This window comes from Folsomia candida, unplaced genomic scaffold, assembly GCF_002217175.1.
Source record: "Folsomia candida strain VU population unplaced genomic scaffold, ASM221717v1 Fcan01_Sc003, whole genome shotgun sequence".
In the NCBI taxonomy this organism is placed as follows: Eukaryota; Metazoa; Arthropoda; class Collembola; order Entomobryomorpha; family Isotomidae; genus Folsomia; species Folsomia candida.
Genome location: NW_019091195.1, coordinates 2,348,018 through 2,374,147, shown reverse-complemented (window position 1 = coordinate 2,374,147; position 26,130 = coordinate 2,348,018). Strand labels below are relative to the sequence as shown.

Below are 26,130 nucleotides of genomic sequence, written 5' to 3'. Positions count from 1 at the left end.
AACCAGCACTCTTGTCAAGATCTGCCTCGTCTCAAGCTTCTCTGTCTCGATCTCAATCTTGTCTATTTGCAAATTACGCATGCAAATAATTTTACAACGGCCAAGATAATTTTAATATTGAATTTTATTCATTAACGTCTGGGTCAATAATAATTACCAATTTTTTAGGCAGATTTCATGATTATCAAGTGTTTTTTTTACCCCTTATGGAATTGCATATTAATAGCTATTTTGCATTTATAACATCATATTGACGGCTTCCCATCTAAATCTATTGAGAGTGGCTTTAAATCAACATTGCATAATCTACAGATAACATAAAGAGAACATTGTTGTACTGTTTCATACGATTTTAAACTTTTTTTTTGTAAATTATTCTTATACAAATTAATTATTGATTGTTTTGTGCATTGTAGCAAAATAAAATTTGCAAGGGTTTTCTACACTGTTTACTACTCAAACTATTACTAATTCTGCCATATTTAGCATTTAAATGTATAACAACAATTTTAGTAACACGATAAACTATTCTCGTATCCATCATTAATTAACATCATTTTTATAGAAAATCAAGGTCACAGGTCAAGGTAGAAGTTGCCATCGTCATCAATCAATCCTCAGTTGTCATGTCCGAATGAGGAGATCCAATCCCGATCAAAAATCGGCATCGACATCGCCCCAGTATTTGCAGCATGATGATGATAATTTGAATAAGTTGGGTACGAATGGTTCAGAATTTGTTGATGGTGATGAGCCGTGGGTGGGGGTGGATATCCTCCATGTTGGTGATGATGATGGTGTGGTCCGTGAGAAGGATGACCCCCGTGAACCATGGCTGCTGCCGTGGCTGCATTCCTGTACAGCGTGTAGAATGTGTTGACTGCCGAATTGTTGTTGTTGTTGTTGGTCACGTTGTTGCTGCTGGGCGTGATCGGATTTGAATTCGAGTTGTTTGAATTGTTGGAGTGATTTGAGCTGTCTTCCGTGGGCGAAGATGTCACTGGAGGATAACCCATCGCCCCTCCACCGCCGACACTCATGGGTCCCCCGTAGTCATTCATACCCGACGAAGAATGTGGTGGGAACACCGAGTTTTGTACAACCACGTTTGGAGGAGCAAATTGTGAGTGCATGATTGATTGGGGAGACGCAGTATTGTTGCCTCCTCCTCCTCCTCCCCTCCGTTGAGCCAAGCTGAAGGACATGGCCATCGGGCTGAGGGGACGCCGACCTCGACCGATGGACGGGTGAAGGTCTCCAGAAGAAATCGTCCCGACTGAATTTCCTGTCCCACCACCCGAAGTCGGAAATGGGCTCGTGGATCCTTTCAAAGACCGCTCATTCCGACGAAATTTGGCACGTCGATTTTGAAACCAAACCTGAAAAATATGCATTTATTTAAGTACGGAATCCATAGAGTGAATTGAGCAAATTGTGGTGCGTGTAATCTACCGGAGCGAATTAAATTGCACATGGTATCAAAACATAGGTGACGAAAATTTTGTCAAGTGAAATGTTTTCATTACTTGAATAATTTCATTAGTTTCTCGCTCGATAATATAAAACTCTGAGAACACATATTTGGCTCTCGGTCGTGTGAGTACGTGGTTTGTGCCAAACAAAGGTTGTATGATTTTCGGAATGGGAATGTACGTTCTCCGCCACTCAAGTCAATCCCTTGACAAATCTTGGAAGTAGGCGAGAAGTTAAAATCCTCAGAATTTCGGGTTCTGAATATCAAAACCCAAAAAGAGAAATGCACATGTTCCAAAGTCACGGGCTGTCAACCATCTCTCGCCAACGGGACACTGTCACACCACAAAAATCCTCAAAAAATTCCTCGCTTTTTTACCAGAGAATTTTACACTAATGTTTTTTATTCATGGCTGGAACTAAATAAGAGTGAAATGACCTCTGCGTAATAAGTGAACCAAATATGAATTGGATATTAAAATCTGGTCGGGATTTTGGTGGTGAAAAATAAGACAAACTTTACACGACTTCAAAAATGCGAAAATGACCTTGTTTATTTTTTTCTTCAGCCCATCCCATCACTAAAAATGGTTTATTTTAATTTCTTAATACATTTTAATTACTACGATAAAAATTTCGCATTTTTGAAAATGATTAAATAATGTTAATTATTTTTTAGTGTGGAAATTTAGGCTATTTTGGCTATATTTTTGACGTTTTTGAAAAAATTCCTGCTGCGAAACGGGGCGTGTAATCATCAATTCTCTTTCTTGGGGTGACAGCCCAACATTGGTAGCGTCGTTTGAGATAGCTACGAACCCATTAATGCGGTCGCGCACTGCGCCACGAGGTCGCAAAGTTGGCGCAGAATGCAAAATTTCGATGTTTGGAGACCGATAACTTGGCTCTGGAGCGTTGTACGTTGGTGTAACTTATATGAATTTGGGTTAGCTTTCAAAGATCTATCGAACGCGATGGTTTTCAACGCCACACCCATTCAAATGGAGATAACTCCTCCCCCAGGGGGTGTGGTCACACTACAGTTATATAATTTGTGCCATCCGTCCCCAAACTACCTCGTATGCATAAATAGCTCAAAAAAAGTCATAAAATAATTTCTGATATTTCCTACCATAAGGGGGCCCCATTGTGGACTGAAACAAAACTATTTCACAAACAAACAAATCTCTCCGAGAGAAAAAAAAAGTCTCAGCATTTTCTTCCTTTCTTTTGGCCACCCAACTCGTGAGTGTCTCTCAGTTCCGCAAAATCCTTCTTGCTTCTTATCGCCAAATCTTTTGATTGTTTTCCATCAGATTTAAACTCCTGCCTCGTTTGTTACCCTTGCTGACATTTCTTACCAACTCGGAATATAAATAAATAAATCCTTGTGCTCACAAACAAACAGCCAACGTGTAAGCAACATGAATGCCAGTTGAAGAAGCTGTAGCAGCGAGAATAGATCAGTGATTAGTAGTTCTGACATTTATTTGACGTTCCAGTCAAAAGTAACTGAGGCGAGAAATTAAATTTACGTTTATCACAAAAACTAATTATTCGTGGGACGGAGGAAAGAGACAAACTTGAGTGAAACAAATGACGATTTAACTTTTGTGTGAACACGCAACGATCATCGTCCTCTCAAAGTTTAACCAACTAAACGAAACTGGTAAATTAAATCTTCTTTTGCATACACAACGTTTCGAAAAACCAGATGCAGAGCTAGCTTTACGGCATTATTTAATTTAACGGACTGTTACCTTTGCTTATGAAGCGTTGGGTGGGTGGACTGTCTTTCAGAGAACGAGGGCTAAGGACCATTAGGAAATTTATATGTACTAATTTGAATCAGACCGTCTCAGTTTCCCCGTTTCTACTATTCTCATTTTGTGCAATAGAATCATCATTTTACAAGTGTAAGAAAGGCCCGTGAAGGAAAAAAAACGCTTTCTAAAATTGGAGGCATCAAGTCAACCACGGAGACAAGTAGGAGGTTTTGGTGTCAGTGAAGCATGCTCAAAAGTGACCCCCACCCGACCCTGTCCATCAGTCTCGGTCGGCGTCACCCGGGTCACTTCTCAAACAAGGATTTTTCTTGTGTACATGAGACACCTCTCTTTTTGAATCAAAAACTCGTTCATCCCACTGATCCAGATAGAAGGAAAAAAATGGATGCGTTTGAAATTTCTGAAATTCTTGGAAGGTTTTGTCAAATTCAAATCTTGGAAATCTAACGAGTATTAAAATCCAGCACTTGTTCACACCCAACAGATTTCTGAATGTCTGCGATGATAAAGTGACCCGCAATATTCATCTCATTACCCAACATTTCCAACACAAAGTAACAACTGTTTACCGTCATGTCGACATGTTATTTGAAATGAAACCGGTCGTTCCTATGCCTGCGGTCGGTCGGATGCACGATCATGTTTGTATGCATATGCTCGTATCAATGTCAACCTGTCACTTTTTGTTTCTTCCCTGTGCATATGAAATTTGACACCTTTTCCTCCCCCACATCCAAGTAGGAACCGAAATCTAGAGATGTGTACATATGCACCTACACCTCTCTCAACTCTCAATGCAATAGCGTAAAACCATTCCTGATATGTTAATCAAGAGATTTATGCGAATAATCGACCACGCTACCTGCACGAAAAACTATCAAAAAATCAAAATAACTCCACTCACCTGCACCCTAACTTCCGTCAGATTGACCTTTCTCGCCAACTCCTCTCTGCAGTAGCTGTCTGGATAATGTGTCTTTTCGAATATCTTCTCCAACGCTGCCAGTTGTGCGGGGGTGAATTGCGTCCGATTCCTCCTCCCACGACCGCCAACCCCGCCAACCCCACCGCCACATCCCAGAGACGACGTGCACTTTGCATCCGACGTGGACGAGATCAAGTGGCTCGTGGTCACATAGTTGTTGTTGGGTCCATGAATCAAGTGATCCGGTGGTCCTGCAGGTGGGAGACGGTGATTAATCCCAAGTCCCCCGACCGTCACGAGTCCTCCAGTAACATCAGCAAGACGAGTAATCAACGGGGTTGATTCTCCTTCATCGTCCTCCGTGAATTTGCTGTCGTCAGTTTCATCTGCAAAATTCAGTTTTACAATGTCACCATGAAATTACCTACCATTTGATATCGTGTACTCCCACTCACCGTCTCCATCGTTATCCACACCGCCACTGCAATGACTGAAACAAGGCGTTTTATCACAGTCAACCATGCTCGTGCTGCTGATCCGGCCACCGTTCCCATTGTTGTTGTTGCACTCCGAAACGACCAGCATCCCTTGGTCACTGCTGCCCCCATTGTTCTCGTGGTCACCTTCTTGCCCCTCCGTCGGTGCGGGTCGTTCTTGCCTCTCAAATTCGAGGATCGAGTTCACCGTAAATCTGGAGAAGGGAAGTTTGGCGACTCCCCCCACAACAACTAACGATGAACTATTGCCACCACCACCTACGCCTACTCCTCCTCCCACTTCTTGGACGTCTTCTTCCGGCGAGGAGGGCGTGCTCCCGTCATCATTGTTGTTATTTTGCGCGTGGGGATGACGATGGTGGTGATGGTGTGCGTAGGCCCCTTGATGAAATAGGTCGCAGTCCATGATAAATTAAATTGAGACTCACAATAAGTTTCTCCCAAAGTGAAATTATATTAACTCGTGCTGCCTATAATAAACCCTTCTCTTTCGCAATACACTTTCTGCCCCTAAACCAAAAACTCTAATGAAATTATGGATAAAAAAGTTTTGATTAGCAGGAGCAGAAATCGGATTAACTTACTAACTCACTTATTGTCTCTTGTGATTAATTTAGCCAATCTGTGATTAAATTTGGCTCAAGTATTTAACAAGTCTTTTTTATTAAATAAATACACCACTCAAATCATGATTGTGCGAGCAAGGAGACGAGAAGCAGTAGTTCAGAGCAGTTCGAAAACTGAACTAAAACTAAGTTAATCTATGTAATGTGACTGCAACTAAAGTAGTTTTCAGTCGTCGTCGCATTTATGTTCGGTTCGGGTGACACTTTAAAATCTAAGAAATCCACCCTCTTATTTCCTTCTCTCGTCTCCGTGTCTCATCCTCGTCTTTGTCAATATGCAGGCGTATTTACTCTCTAAATGTTATCAAGTACGAGCCCCCTGAATGCCCTACTAAACTAATGTGTGTCCTACAATGTGTGGCACAGCCCACGGAAAAAAGGAGCACAAATTGTTCGAAACTTAAAACCCACCTACATTTTCATATCTCCCTTGTTTAATTTCTTTTTATTTTCGTGTGTGCATATGCGTAGTAGATAAGTTTTACTAAACTAATACACCAATTGAAGTTTGGTCTGATATATTCTTATTTCGAGATAAAAGAATACACATTTAAATGACATAGTTTAACTGCTCATGATACGTATGCACACAGCCAGAGGAGAGAATAATAAGTCTGGATATTTTTACATTCTTCTTATGGTTTAGCATTTCCTTGAGGTTTAAAGATTTATTTGGTTAATAACGAGGAAGGGGAGGGTCACTTCAAATTGACCAAGAGTTGGAGTAACTCCCATTTCTTTTATTTCTTTTCTCATCAATACATATGGCTTATTTTTACGTGCACACTTGTATTTTTCTGCTTTTAAGAGTAGATGGTAATATAATAACGAGTGATATAATACAGCCGAGTTGCCCTTTTCGTCGTCGTCGTCTTCCTCCTCATGACTCTTTAATTGGTTGATTTCCCTTAAATTATTGATTTTAGTTGGTAAAATATTTTCTTTGCATGGATGATAAAAATGCTCACAATACAGTATCGCGGAGATATTTTGATTAGTTTAATGATGAAAAATTCCAATTAGATGATGAACTCGGTTAGTAGATTGGGTTAGGGAATTAAATCGTGGTTGTATTTCTTATTGGTTGTAAGCTCCTTACGTCAAGTTTAATTATTATTTTTAGGTAAACATAATTTCATCTAAATCAAATATCTTATCAATATTCGTAGTGAACAATTTCAATTAAAATTGCTAATCAATTTTAATTTCTTTGGTTGATGGTAGGGTTTGATAAATGATTGTAATTTGTATACACGGGTGAAAAATTGATGCGTACTGGGAAATATTTCTTTATATAAATATCTAGGTTATCATGGTTAAAGCTTTTCATGTGAGGTTTAAAAAATGCATGCACATAAAAAGGAAGCCAACAAATCATAAAACTCATCCCAATGAAACGATAGGGAGATTCGAGTATCTGGAAAGGTTGACTTTTGTTAATCTAATTACACACAAACAGAAAACGGGCATAACTTTTGGAATATTTTATTCATTCGATGTCTCTGTTGCTTATTCTGCTCCCAATCAAACTTAAAACTTTGTGTATGCATAAGCAACCAGACACATCCTCTCCGTCGTTCCATATAAATATTCTCGAGAAATTATAATAATAAAATCATCGATATGGATATTTATCATGGCTTCATTTTGGATATGTACATGCGATTCAGACAAGTTGGAAATAAATACGTAGTTCTTATTTAAAATACCGAATCATATGAAAATGTAGGCAGCAAAATCCTGTTTTAACAAGGTGCCAAGCTGTGAACAAAGTCTTTACTTTTGCTCAACAACCTCTTTGAACAAGAAGTTGGACGGTGTAAAATGCGGAACAAGTTGAAAATGATATCTTCATTTTGGGACATAAATAAGAATCTTTGTTTCAGGGCTACAGTATTCCATTCATTACTTGTTACATCATTTCTGGTAAATATATATTTATATTGTGTGACATATGTCACACACAAATAAGGTCCAATTCTAAGAGTAAACAAGGTTTCGAAAAACTCTGGCCTGTTGTTCGTTAAAGTAAATAGCAATAAATTGGAGGATTGACGACACGAGTCCAGCCCAAAGCTAATCACTTTCTGTGGTTTGCAAGTTGGGACTTACATGGTCAACCATGTGGAAGAAAATTGGGCTCCATTCATTTTATGTAGCTGACCTACGACGAGTTGACTACTTCACTTTTAAATTCTTATATGCTTAGTTAATTCATTTTAAGGCAAACACAATTGCAAGTTGTGTATACTTTTCGTGGTTAAAAGGTTCCTTAAACGATAGGGATATACGATAATCGTTGCGTCTTTATACCTCGTACACAAGTACATGTCCGTCTCGAACTAATTGTGACATTTGGCTGCTGTACTGATTCTTGGTTTGGCTGGACGGATGGATTTCACAGAGATTTAGGTCACTAATTGGGATCAATTACAAGAAAAAGTATTCTACACCATTCAAGGAATTTGTTGGATTTAGAAACATTTCTGAATCTCCAATTTAAAACTCGTAAAATTTTTGCCAACATGCACAGCTTTTCTATTACGTTACCTAACGTGGCATAATTCAAATGTCAATTATTAATAGAGAATGACCTTTTACAAAGAAATGGTGCAAATTTTACGACCATTTCAGCCATAAACAGTTTAACAAGAGAGGGTGAACCACGACCAAGACAAGCCCTTTTTTCTTGCCCTTTTTCTCAGAGTAAATTAATCCCCTTGAGAAATTAAGGAAAATATTTGTGTACAGAAACCGTTCGAGTCGTGCTGATTTGCTTTTACACAAAGGAAATGAAACTTTTCCAAAATTATGTTCATAAAAGTTTGGATGGAAAAATTTAGAAAGTGTAAAACCTAAAAATTTCTGCATTCTTCAAAAACTGTTTCCGGTAATGCTCGTTAGGTCAAATAATCTTTGCCATCATTTCTTCTCCGCCGTTCCGACCCGTCGGTTTCACTGACATCTGAAAATGTTCGCTCTCTCTCTCTTCAACATTATCGCCTTATCCCATATGGAAAAAGCCCATTGAGAGAATCGTCAGTCTAAAAGCTGATGTCTGCATTGAACCCATGTTTTGAATGGTCTTGTGTGTGAAACAACATGTACACATGTACGTATCCAATGTGCACTTGAACCACTAACAAAACCAGGAAAACAAGCACGAGACAAGATAAGAAAAACAATTTACTGCTATTTATCCGACTCCAATTTATCACTTTGCTCATCCGACAGTCCAATTTAAAAGGAAAACATTACAAAGTTTCGTTTCCCTTTTAACTGCTCTGGACCTTATTCCGCTGCAAATCATCATCATCGCCCATGTTGCTATCATCAGGGTAATAAATTCGTCATAATCTAAACAACATTCTAGATAATTTTTGTTGATGTTGGTTAGGATTATTTGACTTCCATGAAAAACGTTTCAAATATAATTTAATTTTCAAATCAAGAAATTAAATTAAAATTTTTACACGAAACATTTAACTCAAACACAGTTTAGATTTGCTCAATGAATTTCCCATGTGGATATGTTTCCTGCTGATATTTAGGATTTGTATCAGCCTAATTTAATTATCCTCCTCCTCAAAATTTACTACTCGAAAGCTTGGAGAGCAATCTGACACATGAGGTGGATGGCTTTTATTTGGATTTGGACCACCACAATGACATGCTTTTTTGATTGACACCACTGACATAATTATCTTGGGAGGCATGTCAACTTTGGTGTTTTGTGTTTGAAGAATATTATGAAAGGCATTTTACATAGCGTCAAGAATATGCAAGTGAGTCTCAACTTTCCCTTTCTTTCATGTATCAACTTTTATGGATATATTGACCAAGTTGGGTTTGTCCTTTGGATTATATTCCCTCCATGGATATTACCTATTGTATGCAAGTTGAGTAGAATTCTTGAGGAGAACCCTTCCCATGTTTTTCTGGATAGTGGTAGTGGTGACAAGGGGCCACCCTCAGAATGACAAATGCGGGTCTAACTCATTGTGAAATGAGCCGAAAAGTCGCCAACGAGAAGGACTCGAGAACTTCTCACATTTCTTTATTTTGAGACATTTTTAGCATCCACCACACATCGCTTAAAGGACGGGGAAAGGAAGTCCAATTATCACTTTTTCCAAGTTAATGCCACTACCATGCATTTGTAATAATGTCGTCGTGGTTGGAGCTGACACTTTTTTACTTGTTGCCTCAAAGTGAATCATGTCTTCCTTTTTAATGCAATGTTCTCCATACACGAGTTATGAATGAGAGGACAAATGTGTTTTTAATGTGATGTTAAATGAGTCGGTGATTTAAAGATCAGGAAGGATTGTCCGTGACGAAGTGACGATATTTTAGACATTAAAACTGTTGTGCCCTTCATTTTTAAATTCTATTTATTTAAATAATACTTCACAAATAATTCACCTTACTCTACTTTTCTAAGCACTCGAAGTAGTCTCAAATCATTAAAATTCACTCAAAGCACCTCAAACGCCCACAACACACATAAAATAATGATCGTCCTCCTAAAAGTATGTAGTTTAATAAGGTGGTAAATTCCATTAGAAAGTGGTGCGTTGGTGCAGGAGGAAGGAAGGAAATGCAAACAAGTAGTAAATAAATGGGAGAAAGCCCAAGGGACAAACAAACACACTCGCATTTTCCAAGTGGCAAATGATAATGTTCAGTTTATAGGCGTAATCATACTTGTTATGAAACTCCACTTACTTAAAACGCCATTCGTAATATACACACACGAAGATCAGCTCGAAGCACACTTTGAAAAATCGTACGATGCAGAGAAACTTGTAAAGTTTGGATTCAAGTCGGGTGAGTAAATATAAATAGTATTTCACGATGCGATGATGATGATTATGGTGATGCCAGCTATCAAACGATACACGTCCACGCCTTGCATTTAGGTGCGGTATCGGGATTTCAATTTTAAACCCGCACTTTCTCGGATGCCGAAGGTTTTTCCTGGTGGTAGTTAAATTTGACAAAGTTACTTAACTCCTCGGGCTTTGGAGAGGGAGTGAGTGCGGACACGTAACATGTGCAGGCTGGGATTTTATTGGTCCGTTGGGACTTCCTCTAATTGCATCTCCCATCCCACTTAACATCTTTGTGTGGCTTTAGCCATTTATTTTAAAGAGGAATTTCTCTCCCGTTTATTTTACTTTTCCTTTTTCATGCGCAAAGTTAGCATAGGTTTGGGCTGGGTTTTGGTGGTTAGACGAGTGATCCAAGGTTTTTTTTCTTGGATTAATCTCAGTCCGATGCAGTCTGTTTTTGAAGAAATTGGAATTTTTAATCTGGTTCGAAATTATGAACGAGAAAGTATTTACTCGATTTAAGTAAAAAAAAAAACTAATTCGTTTAAATGTTTTAGTTGCGAGGCTAAATATAATTGAAGTGCTGTTTTATTACCTTCCAATAAAGTTTGTCATTTGTTTCTTCTCCGTTCTAAAATGCACTTAGGACCCATTCATTTAAACGCGAGTACAAACATGGCTAATTGGAAGCTAATGCTTTTCTATTCTGTGGTGAATGAAAAATACAATGTATTCTACAAATTAAGAGTGGAATTGGATGAAAACAAAGAATTAAGTTCAGTTCAAAGTGTGACACTTATTTAATCAATTACTGAGGAACAAAATTATGCACCTCCTCACACAGACCCAATGTGTGACAAGAAGTCTGTACTCTGTAAGGATACTCATATGTACATATTGAAACTGAATATGAAAGCTCAACGTAGGAAATTCTGTATACGATTGAGTCTGGATTTCGTAACTTTTCTCATACAATGTGAGCCATATGCATATTTAATTCAATGGAAATGAGTACCTTGATCAATCATTTAATTAAGTATGCAATGTAAATTGACCACTTTGTACAAAATGTGCATGCAGAATCTCGCGAATTTAGTATATTTGTTGTCAGCTTATCATCCTTATGCGCAATTCTTGATTTCTATTACTATTACTGAAGGAATCGAAAATGACGGTATTATTGAAAATGCAACTTTTGTCCAATTTTGATCTCGACTTCAGTTTCACTTGTACAATGTTTATATTTATATTTATACGTGCTTGAAAAATGTGTACATCTTCCATCCTCCCCCTCCAAAACTACAAGAAATTCTAGTTTTTTCATAATTTTCTCAAAAATAGCTCCCCCCATGTACCAATATACCTTAATAGTTTAGCTCAACAAAAACTAAAGGGGAAGACGCCTTCAAAAATATTGCAAAATGCAAAACTTGGCCATTAAATTTAGAGAAATGTGTACACTGATACCAATTTTTTAATGAAATCATAGGTCTTACTGTCAACTGTAAATTATGAGAATGGTTTCACTTTCTTTTAAGAGGCATACTATTTTCTATTTTCGAGCGCACTTGTATTAAATAAACCTTGAAAAGTGGAAAATCACATGAAAAATGTGATTCATAAGTTAATGATTTATTAATAAATTATCATGTTCGTATATCTCTTAACAATTCATTGAAAACCTGAATGAAATCTGTAACTTGAAGTTTAACAAAGGGTGGCAGTTTTTTGTAGTTTTCATCGATCGCTGTTGAATTTCTGGCTGCTGCGGAACCCATAATATTCAACAATGGGCCGACAACTTTCGTGGGATCGAAATCCAAATAGCTTGCAAGCAAACCTTCTTGCTCTTCATCCTGCTCAGTGTCTTCTTGGCGTGACTTTCTCCCTTCTTTCACAGACTGCAAATAAATAAATGATTTTTAAATTACTTATTTTACAATTTAATTTATACAAATTTTTAGTCACATAAATAAAATGCAAATAAATAATGTGTCCATTTTAAAATTAAGTCGGATTTTGCAATTTACACAAATTTTTAGTCACTTGCCTTAATAAAATCTGCTCGAAACAGTCGTGCACAATTTTCTCGATTTGTATCCCCAACTTCATTATTGCTCTCTTGAATGTCTTCGTAATCTGCGGGGGTCAAGTGATCCACGGGAAGGACTCGATTTGTAGGCACGTCGCCGAACTTTGGAACTGATACTTTCGACGATGGTGCCAACTGCTGGGTTGGTTGGACATCTTGGTCGGCTTTGTAAGGGACGGAGGATACCAACGGCAGCTAGAAAAAATAGTAAAATCATGAATCATGCAGTCGAATACTCATCGCCGGATATCGCTATCGTGAGGTTAAATTGTATTTTTATGACCGAATAAGTTATTGGTCACTTAATTCCGATAAGATAAAATTAGATATGCGCTACATATGTTCAAGGAATAAGCACATGTAGAATCTGGGTCAGCGTCACCGTTTAATTAGCCATTCGCGGATTGTGTGTGGTTGGGTTGCGGTTATCAGGAAATCAACAAAAAACTGATTGCATTACTACCACCACCAGTCATCCAGTCGTTGCTTTATCATTTTAGTGATTGACAACTCCTCCTGCTGCAATAAATTCCAACTCTGTTTGTCACCCCTCGTATCAAGCTCTCCTCTTTTGCGTGGGTGTTCGCCATGGATAAGCCAATGGATAAGCAGTATTTTGCACCATTTCAAAAATGAGGCTGCTTTAATTGGGTGACAGTTTAATAAATAAAAAAATAATTTTAATACGATGAGGGTCAAATTTTGGACTCTGGGTCTTTTGATCTTTGTGGGTGGAGCGTTGTCTCGAAATTACAAGCCTCGCACCCAACTAACATTTTCTCCCACATCCAGAGGCTACACAAACGTATTAGTTGCCATTAATTCAAATGTGAACGAAGCAGATTGTGTCCAAGTGGTTCAGGAAGTGAAGGTTAATAATAATTATTATTTTTTAATCCGCGTTTCTTCAGTAAAATATTTTAAATGACAGAACACCTTTTCCGAGACCTCATCCCTTCTTTACTCCGCGACGGGTGGGGCAGCTCACTTTTCTTCAGTAAAAATCCTCCTCCCTTCCGGACGCTGTAACTCTGTGAATGGGATAATCGAAACTCAGTCAGCGGCGGATTCTTACGCCACGGCAGATTTCAAAGTGACGGAAAGCCATCCACTCGTGAATCAAGGGATGCCTTGGACGCGACAATACAGAGGCTGCTCTTTCGGCGCAGAGGATGTTTTTATCCCTGCGACGAAATTTCTACTCGATTCTGGTCTAACGCTGAGGGAAAAAAGTGGAATTTTACTCCAAGAATGGGCCAAATTCCGCTACGGCGTGTTCTCTGAATTCAGCTATCACGATGACCAATTGTATAATTCGTGTTATAAAAATTCTCGTGGGGAAGGATTGCTTTCTTCGTGTTCGTCAACTCAACTTCCGTCGTTGTTTCAGGGCGAGGGGTAAATGTGAAGCCAACAATTAAGCTTAAATTCATTTACAAAATTGTCACTATTTTCTTGTAGAAACTGTCGAGCAGAAGTGGAAGCCAACAAAGAAGAACTTTTGACCAGAGTACGTGACGATACGGATGCTTCTTCTCTTATGTTTTTGCCACATTTGAGCAGTGTAAATAAGTTTTAACACTTTTAATGGCTAAATATTACATTAAAATCATACGACTATTTTTAGGTTACAAAATTCTGTACGAACGAGACCCACAATTCACAAGCTCCCAATAAGCAGAATATATTTTGTGGGGGACAAAGTGTGAATCACGTGCGAGAAACGCATCCCGACTTTGCCTTATCAAAAACGGATTCTCTTCATCAATCGCCACCTACAACGTTTCAAGTCCTGCGACACGGAAATACCGACGAGTTTCAACGTGGTTTGATAATTCTTATCGAAAACTCTACCACTATACGGCAACAGGTAGCACGCTCTTTTATTGTGATGCACCTTGAAATTTACTCAATTATTATAAATTTCGTATCATAGAATCGCTTGAGATATGTCAAGCAGGCCCTCTCCTCAGTCATTTCCCTCCTGCCACTCGGTCAGTCAAGAGTGGGAGTCGGCTACTTCGATGGTTCTTTGTTTAACTTAAACCAAAGAATTCCACTCAACACTGACGCCGACAAGGTTTCCATAATTCAATCCATACCAGACGTCGACACTCTCATACAGCGTGACCGGATTGCTAAGGGAAAACTCCGTCAAGGAGGACCAAATCAACTGGGCGATATTTTACGGACAACCCTCACCGCAATTTCTGGCATTGGTCTTTACGACTGGAATCTGCTCCTCATCAGCAACAATCCCAGCGTCGGGTTTATCGATGCAGCGAATCAAATGACTGAATCCTTTGCATCACTAACCGTGGTCACGCTGGACGGAGGTGACCCTCTCTGGACGACTCTTTACACTTCTACAAATGTGAGGAGTGTGTTATCCGTTGCGCCAAACTGTGCTGTTCAACATGCTGCTTGTTCTCGGTGGAGCAGTCTCGTGGCGGAGGGTGCAATAGAAGCGATACAGCCACAAAACAGTAATGGTCCTCAATGGCAGAAAATTGGAGAGGGAGCTTTGCCCTCGGGTGCGACTTCCACCGTGCTTATCGAGGTCAATGGAGTGCCCATCAGTGGGTACAATTTCTTTATCACGCTGTCCCAAATATACGCTCCGGGTTTGGTTCGTGTCCGGAATCCAAGCGGAGCAGAGTGCAACGTTGGTACTGTGCATGGCTATGGTTTTCTTGTTCGTGCCACTGGGTGTGACATTCAGGTGAGGCGTGGGTTTCTTGAGGGATTTGGGGTCAGATTTTAGTGTTTTTTTTAATGTAGACAGGAAATTGGAGCGTGGATCTGACTCAGCTTCCCTCGAGTGTACCTTCTTCTCAAGTGACGGTCTGGGTGGAGGTCTCGACTTCAGCTTCGCTTAATATCCTTACTAGTTTTGGGGCAGATCGAAAAGCGGAAATTAGGCCAGATGGAGGACTTCCTATTTTTTCTAGGGTATTTTTTCTAGTCGATTTCATAATCTTCACTTGATCGATCTTTGAGCTTTATTCCTAATCTTCAGACAAAAATTCAAAAATGCAAAACTGTGTGCAATTTCCTAACTTTTTTAATGTAACCCCATAAAATGTAAGATAATAATGTTCATTAACAAATTCCTAGATATCCGATGCATCTGACGCCCCCGTGATATCTGCGGTTGTTGAGGCGGAATTGTTCAGCGATGCCACGGTGTATCCTGGACTGATCTTAAAAGATGATGGCATCGATCCTGATGTAACTCAGGACGATGGCGTGTATTCTGGGATTCTAACAAATTTTTCAGCCAATCCAAGTTTCCATGTGGGTCGGGTGAAGGTAATTAAGCACTTAATCTAGTTCAATCGTTGTATAAATACGATTAATGTTTGTAAATATTTTAACATAATGCGAATAGGTGACCACTGGCAAAAGCTGGGTTGTGGCATCCTTAAATCCAATAAATGCTGCCACGTTGGACGAAAGAGTATCTGGAAAATGCTGTGGTAGCAGAGTCCCCGTTTTGACTACGATGCCATTTCCAGGGGGGACGCTCACATCTCTAATTCCAGGTTTTAGAACTGGAGCAGCGTTCAATCCTGGGTCAATTCCACCGTCAAGAATTGGACCAATCAGGGTTAGCATAATTTATGAATAGGTGCACTGAAATTTTAACAAACATTTCCTGATAAAATGCAGGTCGCTCAAGATGACGGTTCAAATATACGCCTAGAGTTCAGGGCCCCTGGAGCGAGTAGTGATCAAGGCATGGTCGACCATTACCAGTCCTGTTGCACGTATTTTCTTGATGGCAGTGATCCCAGTACATCTGAAATATCATCTTGCCACCAGATCACTCCTGATTGTAACCCTGTGGAAGCAGGCCTCACACAGAGCTGCGTGATAAACAGGGGATCTCTGAAGGACAATCACGTTGACAGTGCTCATAATCCCGTCGCTTTAAATTGTGGGGTCAGAGGAGTAAATTCAATGGGGAGAGAAGGACAAAGCTCGATGGGATCATTAGTTGTGGATTTAGATTCCTCAACAGGTATTCTAATCAAGCGTGTAGCCATTTGTGATCCTTTACTCACGGAAATTACTCATGTCAGGTCGAGAAGGTGGAAAGTCTGGATGTTCCTCCCTCTCGGATGACTGCCTTCCCATATCACTTTTCTGGGGGTTGATCGGCTGCATTGGTGGACTCCTTCTAATCCTCCTCGTGGTCATCCTCTGCTGGTGCATCTATGCTCGTCGACACCACAAAAACCCTGACCAGGAAGAAGTTCTACTGTCCACAAACAGAAAAAGAAGCAGGCTTCAACCATCTGCAGACGTGGAAGTCACACCCCCGCCAAGAACAACCTCCGCAAATAACAACAAGGACTCGCCACTCTACAACGTCTATGTGAACAAGGCCTACATAACTGACAGCGATGGCGGTATGAAATTGGTAGCTGCCGACGGACAGCTCCTTCCTTTGGACGAGAAAAGACCACCAGCACAATCCAGCTCTACAAAAAATCCTGAACCAATCTACAATAGATTCACGGGTGTTTCTATCGCACCCGTGCCTCCCGTTCGGAGAGCGAGTGTTCTCGATGACGATGGTTCTCTCCGCGATGACATGGCAATTTTCAAAAGCAGACCAGAACCTCCTCCCAAACCGGGAAGGCCCAATTCTCACAATAAAGCTGCTACTGCACCCATTCCTCGAAACCGTGTCGCACGACCAGACTCTGGATATGCAAACCATTTGCATAACAATAATAATACTGATCCACAATTATCATTTTATCAGAAACCAGTAGCACCAGCTCCTCCTTCGCAAGTGGACATTGATCTCCCCGTCTACGCCTCAGTAAATCGAAATGGTCGGAGCAGAACGCCACTCTCGTCCCCACCAAATTCAGGCTTTTCCACTTTCCGACCCAGCAGTGGAACGCCACGACAAGCAATTCCAGCTCATTTTGGGGGACGGTCAAAAGATGATTCCTTCGTTCCAAGCAGTACACGATTTGCACCCAAACGCTACGACGCATTCCCATCATCAGATAGCGAGACTTACAGCGACATGTCCAGATCAGTGGGACCACCATCACAAGTCCCACCAGCGCCGCCCCCATTTCCACCGAATAGAGGGGGAGCAAATCAACCCCCGCCGTATAATCCGCCTCCTCCTCCCCCTCCACCACAATCAAAGAGGACGGAAACTGTAGACGATGAGTATGATGATGATAGTGAACATTGGGACGATGAAGATTTCGATTTTGAACCGCCGGGGGTTTCATACGCATGAAAATTGGAGCTAAATTTATGTTATTTTGGAGATATTTATGTTTTTATATATCGAGCTATAATTTGTATTTGTTTGAGCTGAGAATGTTAATAAATAATTTTAGTAGAATACTATGCTATGCTGTTTTCAGACTAGATTCGTGTAACTGTACATGCAAATTCACCTCGATAATTATTACAGTTAGTAAATTATTCAAAAAATCTTACCAGAAATCCCGTCAGAGTAAATACGAATTGAATGTTTGATCTAGGAATCATCTTGGCTAAAGCAAATTGACTGCTCGGACGGATAACGATCAGCGAAATAATGCGTTAGTGAATCTATTTTATTTATTTTCTGGCATTATTAGGAGGTTGAATAATTACAGAGGCTATTTACCCCATTCACACATCTAAACAATAAAAAATAATCATGTCACTCTGTTAATGAGAATTAGAGACCAATGAACTACACAGCATAACATACGTCCAAATTGAATAAGAATAATCGGAACACATGCAAATTTCATTATATCGCATTCAAAATTCAGTTGTGTTAAATTGCTGAGCCGAAAACTGTAATGAATAAATATTATCAAAATATTGAACACTCATAAAAATCAGGATTTTAAGTTAAATAACTCACCGGAGCATATCTGGTTTTTCTTTTCCCCTCGAACCTTGGCAGCAGGTATGGCACGTTTGACCTCAATGTCGCCGCATACATGCAACGATTCATATTATCAAAATAAATGTTAGAACTTGGACCGAAAAATCTGCTGTACAGTTTCGTATTGTCCTCTGAAGATGAAGACCTAATATTCGAAATATATTTATGAGCGTTTAGTTATTTAAATTAGTTCACTATTGTTACATACCATCTCACTCTCATTTCTCACAGTGATTAAATCCGCCATTGCTAAAGAATATCGATGCCATATGCGGATATTGGTCTGAAAACTCTCAAAACAGTGGGAGTGGACGGAAGCGACCATGTGCCAAATAAAGTCGAGGAGTGGGTCGTACTTTTTAATATTGAAGTCATACTCAATGTATGGTGTACACGCGTAGTTGTTCTCTTGGTCAAATGCGATGACCTATTAACACCACAAAAATATTGAAATATGTACAAAAATGTTGTTTGTATATTAATTCTGACTTACCGTTTCCCTACACTCGTCCGTGTACCATTTAATCTTTTTTGGCAAACCACCCGTTTGGTTGCAAGCTTCCAAATTGCTCTTAATCCATGCAAACTCACCATCTGACAAATATTCCGTAGCTTCTTTATTCTTTGTTATTTCGTAAAGTTTTAGAAAAAGATGGAACACGGTTTCCGTAAATGCTCTCGGAAGAATCCTGTCCTTTGATGACGTTGGTTTAGTAGCGTCGCCGCCTTCTTCCTGACCCTCCTTGTCTCGCTCCGTGCAAATAAATTGCGAGAAAATATCTTTCGTTAGATGTAATAATTTGAAAGAATTTGAAGGTTTCTGGTCAACAAGTTTTGACGAATTTCCAAAATCATCGATCCCTGAATTGAAAACAATGTCCAAAAAGAAAATTGATAATTGATGATTTTGCCAACGGACTTTTTCTCGATTGGCTTCTGAAATGGGAGGTCCGACCAGCGAACTTTTAGTGGCTTGGTATTCCTGCCACAAACACGCCTTATCGTATTTTCTTAAAGCGGACGACATTTTATCTGCGGCGTCATCGTTTTCGCCATCCTCCGCATCGTCAACGTAATCAGAAAGAAATTCAGTCGCGTTATCTTTTCCTCGTCGTCGGAGGAGGGTTCCCAATTTCAGGGGTTTTCCAAACTGTATCGTGTTTTTCAAGGCGAACCAACCAGGCATGTTCGGATTCATGGCGTCACTCTGCTTAAATTCTATCACTGTTGGTTTCTTGCGATTTGCTAGAATTTTGCAATTATTTTATTAACAAGGATGGACTTTTATCTCAGAGTAAAGTTTCTTACGCTACTTACGATCGTCTGTAATTTTGGAAGATTTGCTCTTTTTCTTCTTTTTATTAACTGGCTTTTTATTGTCCTCACTGCCTCGTTCAGGCTCAACTGCATCGTCCTTCTCTTTATTTGCTGTCGGATTTTCTGTCGGACTTGCAGTCTCAGCAGCATCGTCGTCTTGATTTTCTGTTGGAGCTGGACTTGTATTTTTAACCTCGTCTTCGTTATTATCAGAACCTTTAACCTCTTCTTCTTCAGGTTTGGTCTCTTCCTCGTTGATCTTTTCGGAAGGGCGAGGCTCCGTAGGGTCGGAGGGTTCGTAATTTGAAATTGACCTTCCCAACAGTTTTTGGGGGTCTTTAAAGTACCAATTAGACTTTTCTAATTTGACACTTTTACCACTTGGGTGAGATTTTGATTTTTTAGTCGTTTTTCCATGATGCGCAGTTCCCTTTGGTTTTGTCATTCCACGACCACCGGAAGGATGTTTTTCCTTTTTGCTTTTGGCCTTAGTTTTGGAGGGTGTGGTTTTGGACTGGTTCAGAGATTTCCCAACCTTATTAGTCTTTGATTTACTCGAAGGTCCTTGCGTTTTCGGATCTGTGACAGATTTCTTCCCAGATTTCTGGACTTTCTTCTTTGGCTTTGTCATTCCTTTTCCTTTGGACGCTTGCTTGGAGTAACGAGCCATGATGGCTGAGATGGTTTCATCATTATTTACTGCGGAAGAAACTTTTTATTATTTTTCACAATTACATTAAATGTTTTCTAGATTATTTACCTGGTTCTAAATCTCCACCTTTTCCAGGTAAGATTTTTCCAACGTAAGATTTGTAAGGCTTCTCATTGTCTAAATATGCAATTCCTTTTATCTCTGCGTTGGATGATGCATATTTTATATTGAAAATTATAACAAGTGTTAATAATGGTATTAGTTTATGTAGTGAAATTAGGGAAACACACGAATACAAATACATTTTTTAAATAGATATTTAGTGAATATTGGTAAAATTGATTCATGAAATATCAGACAAATAAATGTGTGTTTAGTTGAAAGTTGACGTAATTGTTTTGTTTTTTAATATAATTGACAATTGGACCTTGTAATATTACTTTCACTGAAATTCTATTGTTTATGTATGAAATTGCATAACGTCCGAATTAAGAAAACTAAAGTTAAACTAAACTAAATACTTTCTGGGTAACAAATTATGAATTACTTCTTGTAATATCCGGAATGAATGCTTAAATTGTTTACAATTCCACCTTTTTATAACCAAGGTCAACATTGTTAAAAAACTTGATCGCCTCTTTTCCAACGATGTGAGGAACTTCATAGGACGCGAAATGTCCTCCTTCTTCAGCCATCGTGAATTGTTCCAACTTATGAAACTTTGCTCTTATCCCTATTTCACTGAAAAGTACGAGATCTTCGGGAAACCAGACGCAACCAACGGGGACGAGGACCGGCACTCTGCGAGATGACGATGCAATTTTAATCATCATTTTAATTAGTAATTTTAATTGAAATGGAAATTACTTCATTGTGTGGAAACCCGTGAAGTTTTCTAAATATAATCGCATAGATGAGGTTATGCTCTTCGAAACCCAATAAACCATCACGTTGTCTAATAACTCGTCCATTGTGAATTTGTGCTCCAATCCACCGTCATCCTGGTCCATGAAAGATTCATTCGTCCAGGTGGAGAATTTTTCTAAAATGTAAGCAGCCAGACCGCTGGGAGATTGGGTTAGTCCGACTCCTGCGGAAAAATTATAGGATTTAGAATATTAAAAGTTATCAAAAATATGAAAACGCACCAACTGTGTCAGGTTTAGTTGCTTGGAGGTGTATGTAACCGGATTCTCTGAGACTGGAGGATAACATCTTCGACATTGGGTAGAATCTGGATTTTGATCGTTCAGTTTTAAATATGGAGGATGGATAGAAAATTCCAGCTATGGATTGTATTAGGAGATGTCTTGGGTGTAAGGAGTAACAAGTACAATGGACGCCTTCGACGCTAAAAAATGCAGGTTTTTAAAAATAATTTTCGCAATTATTGGTAATATTTTTCTCACCGATCAGGGTACAAAATTCCCATGTCGGTCGAGATCATACTTCCCCAATCTTCACCCAACGTGTAATATTTGTCGTAACCGAGTCGTTTCATTAATCGCCCTAAAATGTTAGCAATTCGGACCGGAATCATTCCTGGGCGGGAGGCAGCTTGAGAAAAGCCGAAGCCTGGTAACGACGGGATCACGATCTGTAACAGGAAATTTTTTATTTTAGCCTAACATTAAACATTAAACACATTGAACTTTTAATTAAAAATAAATGGTAATCTCCTTCAAATTATCTCACCTCAAAATTGATCTCTGAATTTTTGGGTTCCAAGAAATAGTCAATCAATTTTTGATACTCTACAAAGCTTCCTGGCCATCCGTGGATGAAAATGATGGGCACGGTTTTCTTGTAATTTCCAGTTTTCGTGGGTTTAATATGTTGAAAGTGAATGTCGAGACCTCCAATTTTGGTTTTGAAATGCGGATGGCGATTCAGCCATTTTTCGCGTTTAGCAAAATCATACTTTTCCATCCAGTAGGTCAAAACCTTTTTCAGATAAATCGTGTTGAACCCGTAACCAAATCCAACCCCCTCGAGCGGCGTCGCAAACCTGTTCGAATCCAACTCCAATTTCAACCTTGATTTCAAATCTTTAAGACTCGAAGTAAAATCCACTTTGAACGGTTTAATTGTTGCGTCTTCATTCTCCGGAATCACGCCCGGTTTGGATCCGGGACCCCAAAATTCATCCTCGATATGAGGCGTGGGATGATCTGCCAAAAAGTCATGAACTACGTAGGTCACGTATGCAGCTCCAAGTGTGAGCAAAAATATTAACACAGTTTTCACAAACCCCATCGTCTCAAACTTTACACGATCTTGAGTTACAATTTGCAAGTGACTAATTATTTCTGCTGGTTATTCGATAACGTTTTAACGAGATAGTTAAAAATAACTTTTAAACGAGTAATAAATTCCAATCCGGTGCACAATACAAGGAAATTTATTGCTTATTGTTATTCATTCACAACTTCATTTATGTGTTTGACATCCAATTTTGACTTCATCATCAATCTGATACTTATATAATTACCGTGTGTTCAATTTTGTGCAGAGTTTTCCTCATTGTATAAAAAATAATCTTTTTCGCTCACTTCATTAATATTATTGCCAATCTGATCTCGGTTAGACTTTGGACTGTCGTCAAATTAATTGTTATGCAATTAAACGAACGCGTGTCAAAAATCGTATTTCAAATATTATGAAATTAAACCAACATTTGCTAAAAAAATAGTTCAATTTATTTTCTTATTTTTCAAATTCCTACAAAATGTAAAAATTTAATAGCAGTCTCAAATCCAAAGAAACAGGCAGCATTGGCAGGAAACGCTCTAATGAACACGGGCACAATTCCACGGTACAATCCTCTGGGACCTTCAGTCTTTAACAGAGCTGGCCATGCATCCCTCACCCCTCGCGGATATAGGCCTTCAGCGGCTGTTTAAACGACAAAGTAATAAAAAATAATGCAAGCCAGTAACCAAATTGGAGTCATTTAAGTGCACAACTCACCCGTTTGAACTCTACTTTTTACAACGTCTAAAGGAAGAACAATGGCCCAATTTATAATTCCAGTCAGTCCTCCAGCCAGCATCGTCTTTGCAGGGGACAGTGGGGAACCACCTCCAATCTTCATTTTAAGAACGTCATATGTCATGTAATACAAGCCTACTTGTGGGACGCCTTTAAAAATATGTCAATATTTATAACCAATATTCACACATATTTCATATGTACATATGAATTACCTCGCATAAAAGTAGCCCCAAATCCTTTGTACAAGCTGGAAATGCCTCCCTCTTTTAACAGAGTAGTGCCACAGTGCCATGGGCCGTTGAATTTAGGCGAAGAATTGCCATTTACTGGAGGAGACTTGCTATTTTGTACTTGGACCTGCAGAAGACATTTAATTCTTTCTACAGGGGTCACCACCACCGTCGTTAAACATGAACAAATGGCCCCAGCACAAAACAGTTGGAGTGGTGACATCATCCCACCATTTCGCTTTCGTTCCTCTTCCGAACTCTTTGGGGACAAATAGGAGACGATGTCCTTCCCGACGCCGTACCCAAAGAACCCCAATGCAAAAAGTGGTGTGGTCATTATAAGCGGAGTGCCCATTCCTATGGAATATTTTTGAGTTATGTAAAATTTTATGAAAAATCATTTTCAAAATATTATATTTTCAATGCCTTTGTAAAATCCGACGAGTCCTTCGTGCACAAAAGTTTTTCTAAACGCATCCAACGCTCCTGAGTAAACTACCCCGTTTGCTGTCGTTGAGATCTTTGAGGCTGTTTGCAATCTCACCTATGAAAATATTTTTAATGCTGAATGTGAATCAATGAATTGTTTTTTTACAGAAAAAACTACCTTAATTGTGTCAAAGGGGTGGCCTGCAATTACGAGACACATTCCTCCAAATCCCCCTGCAATGAAATTCTGCAAGGGACTTATCACCGGTGGTGGTGGTGGTGGTGGGGGGTTACCCGACTCCGGTTTCATTTCAGAGGATAAGTCACTTATTTACTTTAGGAATTAAAATGTAATTTTCCAGCCAACAGTTGTTCGATGCCCACTTATTACTTGTGTTGAAGGTCATCGTTATGCATAAGCAGAAGCCACTTTAACAGATAAACCACGACTACTCAATTAAACTTATCCAATAAATTATCATTTTTAATTTAATTAATCAACAATTCTTTTCACCTTTACAATAAATTAGATCATAAATTGAATTTGTATTTGGCTACGATCATCATCAATTTGAGTTCAGACATTAGTTCGACTTGTTTCATTTTATCATAAAAAACAATGCAAAATATTTTATGCAACCATTTTTGATCCACCATCACAAACTTATTCATACATCCGAGAATGTGTTAAACTGAAATATACTGGCTTCTACTACTACCGGGGTCAACAAAATTTGACTCCAATTTCGTAAAATAACACCACGAACTAGTATTTACCAGTAACGTAAGAGAAGTAGTTGAAAGATTTGAGTATAAGTTTACAGTGCAAAGTCCACTAATTTTATCAGACATTAAAAAATTCAATATTTTCACCTCTACTGAATTCATCATCATGCATATTGAAGCAATTTGCAATTCATGAGCTGTCGAATCCATCCCACTTGATAAAACCGCAAGCGATCTGACACTTGTTGGTAAATATAGATAGTTACGCTATATGTTTACCCCCAGATAAAAAAAGGTCAACAAATACCAGCCACATATTTAACACGACAATATGTACTACCACCAGCACTATAATGTTGTGGTTATATTTTACTGCGTCGTAGTTCTTGTAACCAGGCAGAAACTCACTCATCGCTTCCTTCTGCATAATGATACCACTTATGGAAAAAAATTGTTATTGCATTTTGTGCACCAACCACGGCTAAGGACTGCTTTATGCATGCAAGGATACAGAAATATGTACGTCGTGTAATGGATGAAATTAATTACAAGCCCACGGAGATTATTTCCACGCAGCAAATGTTACAGCACTCTCTCAATTTAACACTTTAACGATAAAGAGTGTAGGATCAAAACAAGCTTTGTGTTGTTAAATGGCTGCATATATGGAACGTGGATATGCATACTTCAAACTGTTTATAAAGCTTCATGTTTATTTTTTTCTTAGCAGTTCCACATGCTCCGGTCTTTCAGGGGTTAAAATAGCGGCCCCGTCTCCAGCCGATACCACTGCTCTCCAGGAAAGTCGTCGTACAAGATCTATTTTTAGAATCACCGCACGTCTGTTGACAAACAAAACGCTATTTACGCCATACGCTTGGAACCTTTTTGTTTTTGATAAATAAGGAAAATGGTAATTAAAATTGGGAAGTTTACTAAATTTTAAGTAAATTGATTGGTTAAATAATTTCTTATTTCATTTAACAGGACGCCCGAGAAGCGAGGACTTACGTGATGAGCAACCCCCCAACGGACCCCGTGCTGGCCGAGAGACGCCCAAGTCGTGAGTTTGCTTTAATATTATTCTAAAAAAATATTATGAAAATTAAGAGTTTAATCGTTACCATTTATGATTTCAGTTCTTGGCCGATTATTCCGAAGGTCGTCTTCCCTCTCGGAATCGGACGCGAACCCTGTACCGGCAGCAATTCCGGTCATGAAACCCCAACAAAACCAGCCCAATGGTCAACCGGAGATGGTTCGACGTGTGTCCATCACAGAAGCCGTCCAAGCACAGTTCGGAACATCGCCACCAGCTCAGCAACAGATCAGGCCCAATCCGGTCATTGATCATGAGTTTGGAATTTACACATGAAAATTCCAATTTCCACAAAAAAAATCGCTTATATTAAACGCGTAGCTTTTATTATTTAGAAGATTCTTAGAATTGTTTTGTATATATCGTTTACAGAAAATATACCCGTGATTAAAATGACAAGTAAAATTTGTGACACACAAATATTTATTATTGAGATTAACTTGTTTCACAGATAAATATTTAATTTGCATGGACAACAAAGCATATGCATAAACAGTTGCAGTTTGACAGATGGGACGTATTACTCTC

The 26,130-nt window shown here is 39.1% G+C and overlaps 7 protein-coding genes and 1 long non-coding RNA gene across 10 annotated transcripts; 2 read left to right on the top strand and 6 right to left on the bottom strand.

Moving 5' to 3' along the window:
- Positions 1-106: 106 nt before the first annotated feature.
- On the bottom strand, positions 107-5,465 carry LOC110847240 (homeobox protein orthopedia). Of its 2 annotated transcripts, none has more exons than XM_022094141.2 (4): positions 5,267-5,465; positions 4,641-5,192; positions 4,165-4,571; positions 107-1,379 (listed from the first exon to the last, which is right to left on the bottom strand). In XM_022094141.2, exons 2-4 carry the CDS (start codon positions 5,086-5,088, stop codon positions 618-620), a joined length of 1,617 nt encoding a protein of 538 aa, XP_021949833.1. In that variant the 5' UTR covers positions 5,089-5,192; positions 5,267-5,465; the 3' UTR covers positions 107-617. The 2 variants fall into 2 exon arrangements, with proteins under 2 accessions (XP_021949833.1, XP_021949835.1); XM_022094143.2 differs by having other exon boundaries at positions 5,275-5,465.
- Positions 5,466-9,684: 4,219 nt separating this feature from the next.
- On the bottom strand, positions 9,685-11,434 carry LOC118435085. The gene is made up of 2 exons (XR_004834489.1): positions 10,739-11,434; positions 9,685-10,594 (listed from the first exon to the last, which is right to left on the bottom strand). It is a non-coding gene; the product is annotated as an uncharacterized LOC118435085 (long non-coding RNA).
- Positions 11,435-11,754: 320 nt separating this feature from the next.
- LOC110847228 lies at positions 11,755-17,833 on the bottom strand. Its single transcript, XM_022094128.2, has 3 exons — positions 17,714-17,833; positions 12,194-12,430; positions 11,755-12,044 (listed from the first exon to the last, which is right to left on the bottom strand). The coding sequence occupies exons 1-3, from the start codon at positions 17,762-17,764 to the stop codon at positions 11,790-11,792; spliced, it is 543 nt and encodes a 180-aa protein (XP_021949820.1). The 5' UTR covers positions 17,765-17,833; the 3' UTR covers positions 11,755-11,789.
- LOC110847227 (calcium-activated chloride channel regulator 3A-1) lies at positions 12,513-17,620 on the top strand. Of its 2 annotated transcripts, none has more exons than XM_035850267.1 (10): positions 12,513-13,106; positions 13,167-13,633; positions 13,697-13,745; positions 13,863-14,105; positions 14,172-14,957; positions 15,017-15,187; positions 15,353-15,547; positions 15,627-15,845; positions 15,908-16,259; positions 16,321-17,620. In XM_035850267.1, exons 1-10 carry the CDS (start codon positions 12,924-12,926, stop codon positions 17,505-17,507), a joined length of 3,852 nt encoding a protein of 1,283 aa, XP_035706160.1. In that variant the 5' UTR covers positions 12,513-12,923; the 3' UTR covers positions 17,508-17,620. The 2 variants fall into 2 exon arrangements, with proteins under 2 accessions (XP_035706160.1, XP_021949818.1); XM_022094126.2 differs by having other exon boundaries at positions 12,516-13,106; positions 13,697-13,799.
- A 31-nt stretch (positions 17,834-17,864) lies between the features above and the next one.
- Positions 17,865-20,448, bottom strand: LOC118435083. Its single transcript, XM_035850268.1, has 6 exons — positions 20,233-20,448; positions 19,473-20,171; positions 18,649-19,400; positions 18,364-18,582; positions 18,132-18,300; positions 17,865-18,061 (listed from the first exon to the last, which is right to left on the bottom strand). The coding sequence occupies exons 1-5, from the start codon at positions 20,426-20,428 to the stop codon at positions 18,241-18,243; spliced, it is 1,926 nt and encodes a 641-aa protein (XP_035706161.1). The 5' UTR covers positions 20,429-20,448; the 3' UTR covers positions 17,865-18,061; positions 18,132-18,240.
- Positions 20,449-20,508: 60 nt separating this feature from the next.
- LOC110845752 (juvenile hormone epoxide hydrolase 1) lies at positions 20,509-22,675 on the bottom strand. Its single transcript, XM_035850269.1, has 5 exons — positions 21,820-22,675; positions 21,534-21,721; positions 21,273-21,475; positions 20,992-21,214; positions 20,509-20,925 (listed from the first exon to the last, which is right to left on the bottom strand). The coding sequence occupies exons 1-5, from the start codon at positions 22,378-22,380 to the stop codon at positions 20,706-20,708; spliced, it is 1,395 nt and encodes a 464-aa protein (XP_035706162.1). The 5' UTR covers positions 22,381-22,675; the 3' UTR covers positions 20,509-20,705.
- Positions 22,676-22,800: 125 nt separating this feature from the next.
- Positions 22,801-25,209, bottom strand: LOC110847172 (mitochondrial carnitine/acylcarnitine carrier protein). Its single transcript, XM_022094053.2, has 5 exons — positions 23,956-25,209; positions 23,775-23,892; positions 23,331-23,705; positions 23,095-23,265; positions 22,801-23,019 (listed from the first exon to the last, which is right to left on the bottom strand). The coding sequence occupies exons 1-5, from the start codon at positions 24,085-24,087 to the stop codon at positions 22,838-22,840; spliced, it is 978 nt and encodes a 325-aa protein (XP_021949745.1). The 5' UTR covers positions 24,088-25,209; the 3' UTR covers positions 22,801-22,837.
- A 52-nt stretch (positions 25,210-25,261) lies between these two features.
- On the top strand, positions 25,262-26,037 carry LOC110847422. Its single transcript, XM_022094362.2, has 3 exons — positions 25,262-25,416; positions 25,491-25,566; positions 25,643-26,037. Exons 1-3 carry the CDS (start codon positions 25,414-25,416, stop codon positions 25,876-25,878), a joined length of 315 nt encoding a protein of 104 aa, XP_021950054.1. The 5' UTR covers positions 25,262-25,413; the 3' UTR covers positions 25,879-26,037.
- Positions 26,038-26,130: the final 93 nt, after the last annotated feature.

Coding starts and splice junctions, on each gene's coding strand:
- LOC110847240 (XM_022094141.2), bottom strand. CDS start 5,088: ATGGACTGCGACCTATTTCATCAAGGGGCCTACGCACACCATCACCAC. Junction 4,572..4,640: donor TGTGGATAACGATGGAGACG/GTGAGTGGGAGT, acceptor TGAATTTTGCAG/ATGAAACTGACGACAGCAAA. Junction 1,380..4,164: donor TGACGGAAGTTAGGGTGCAG/GTGAGTGGAGTT, acceptor CATATTTTTCAG/GTTTGGTTTCAAAATCGACG.
- LOC110847227 (XM_022094126.2), top strand. CDS start 12,924: ATGAGGGTCAAATTTTGGACTCTGGGTCTTTTGATCTTTGTGGGTGGA. Junction 15,846..15,907: donor CAAGAATTGGACCAATCAGG/GTTAGCATAATT, acceptor GATAAAATGCAG/GTCGCTCAAGATGACGGTTC. Junction 16,260..16,320: donor GGATTTAGATTCCTCAACAG/GTATTCTAATCA, acceptor TACTCATGTCAG/GTCGAGAAGGTGGAAAGTCT.
- LOC110847228 (XM_022094128.2), bottom strand. CDS start 17,764: ATGATTCCTAGATCAAACATTCAATTCGTATTTACTCTGACGGGATTT. Junction 12,431..17,713: donor TTACTCTGACGGGATTTCTG/GTAAGATTTTTT, acceptor TATTTTTTCTAG/CTGCCGTTGGTATCCTCCGT. Junction 12,045..12,193: donor TTCGAGCAGATTTTATTAAG/GCAAGTGACTAA, acceptor ATTTATTTGCAG/TCTGTGAAAGAAGGGAGAAA.
- LOC118435083 (XM_035850268.1), bottom strand. CDS start 20,428: ATGTATTTGTATTCGTGTGTTTCCCTAATTTCACTACATAAACTAATA. Junction 20,172..20,232: donor AGGTGGAGATTTAGAACCAG/GTAAATAATCTA, acceptor TTTCTTCCGCAG/TAAATAATGATGAAACCATC. Junction 18,301..18,363: donor TGAGAAATGAGAGTGAGATG/GTATGTAACAAT, acceptor TTCGAATATTAG/GTCTTCATCTTCAGAGGACA.
- LOC110845752 (XM_035850269.1), bottom strand. CDS start 22,380: ATGGGGTTTGTGAAAACTGTGTTAATATTTTTGCTCACACTTGGAGCT. Junction 21,215..21,272: donor AACTAAACCTGACACAGTTG/GTGCGTTTTCAT, acceptor ATTTTTCCGCAG/GAGTCGGACTAACCCAATCT. Junction 20,926..20,991: donor ACGGGTTTCCACACAATGAA/GTAATTTCCATT, acceptor GTCATCTCGCAG/AGTGCCGGTCCTCGTCCCCG.
- LOC110847172 (XM_022094053.2), bottom strand. CDS start 24,087: ATGAAACCGGAGTCGGGTAACCCCCCACCACCACCACCACCACCGGTG. Junction 23,893..23,955: donor ACCCCTTTGACACAATTAAG/GTAGTTTTTTCT, acceptor ATATTTTCATAG/GTGAGATTGCAAACAGCCTC. Junction 23,706..23,774: donor ACTCGTCGGATTTTACAAAG/GCATTGAAAATA, acceptor AATATTCCATAG/GAATGGGCACTCCGCTTATA.
- LOC110847422 (XM_022094362.2), top strand. Junction 25,567..25,642: donor GGCCGAGAGACGCCCAAGTC/GTGAGTTTGCTT, acceptor TTATGATTTCAG/TTCTTGGCCGATTATTCCGA.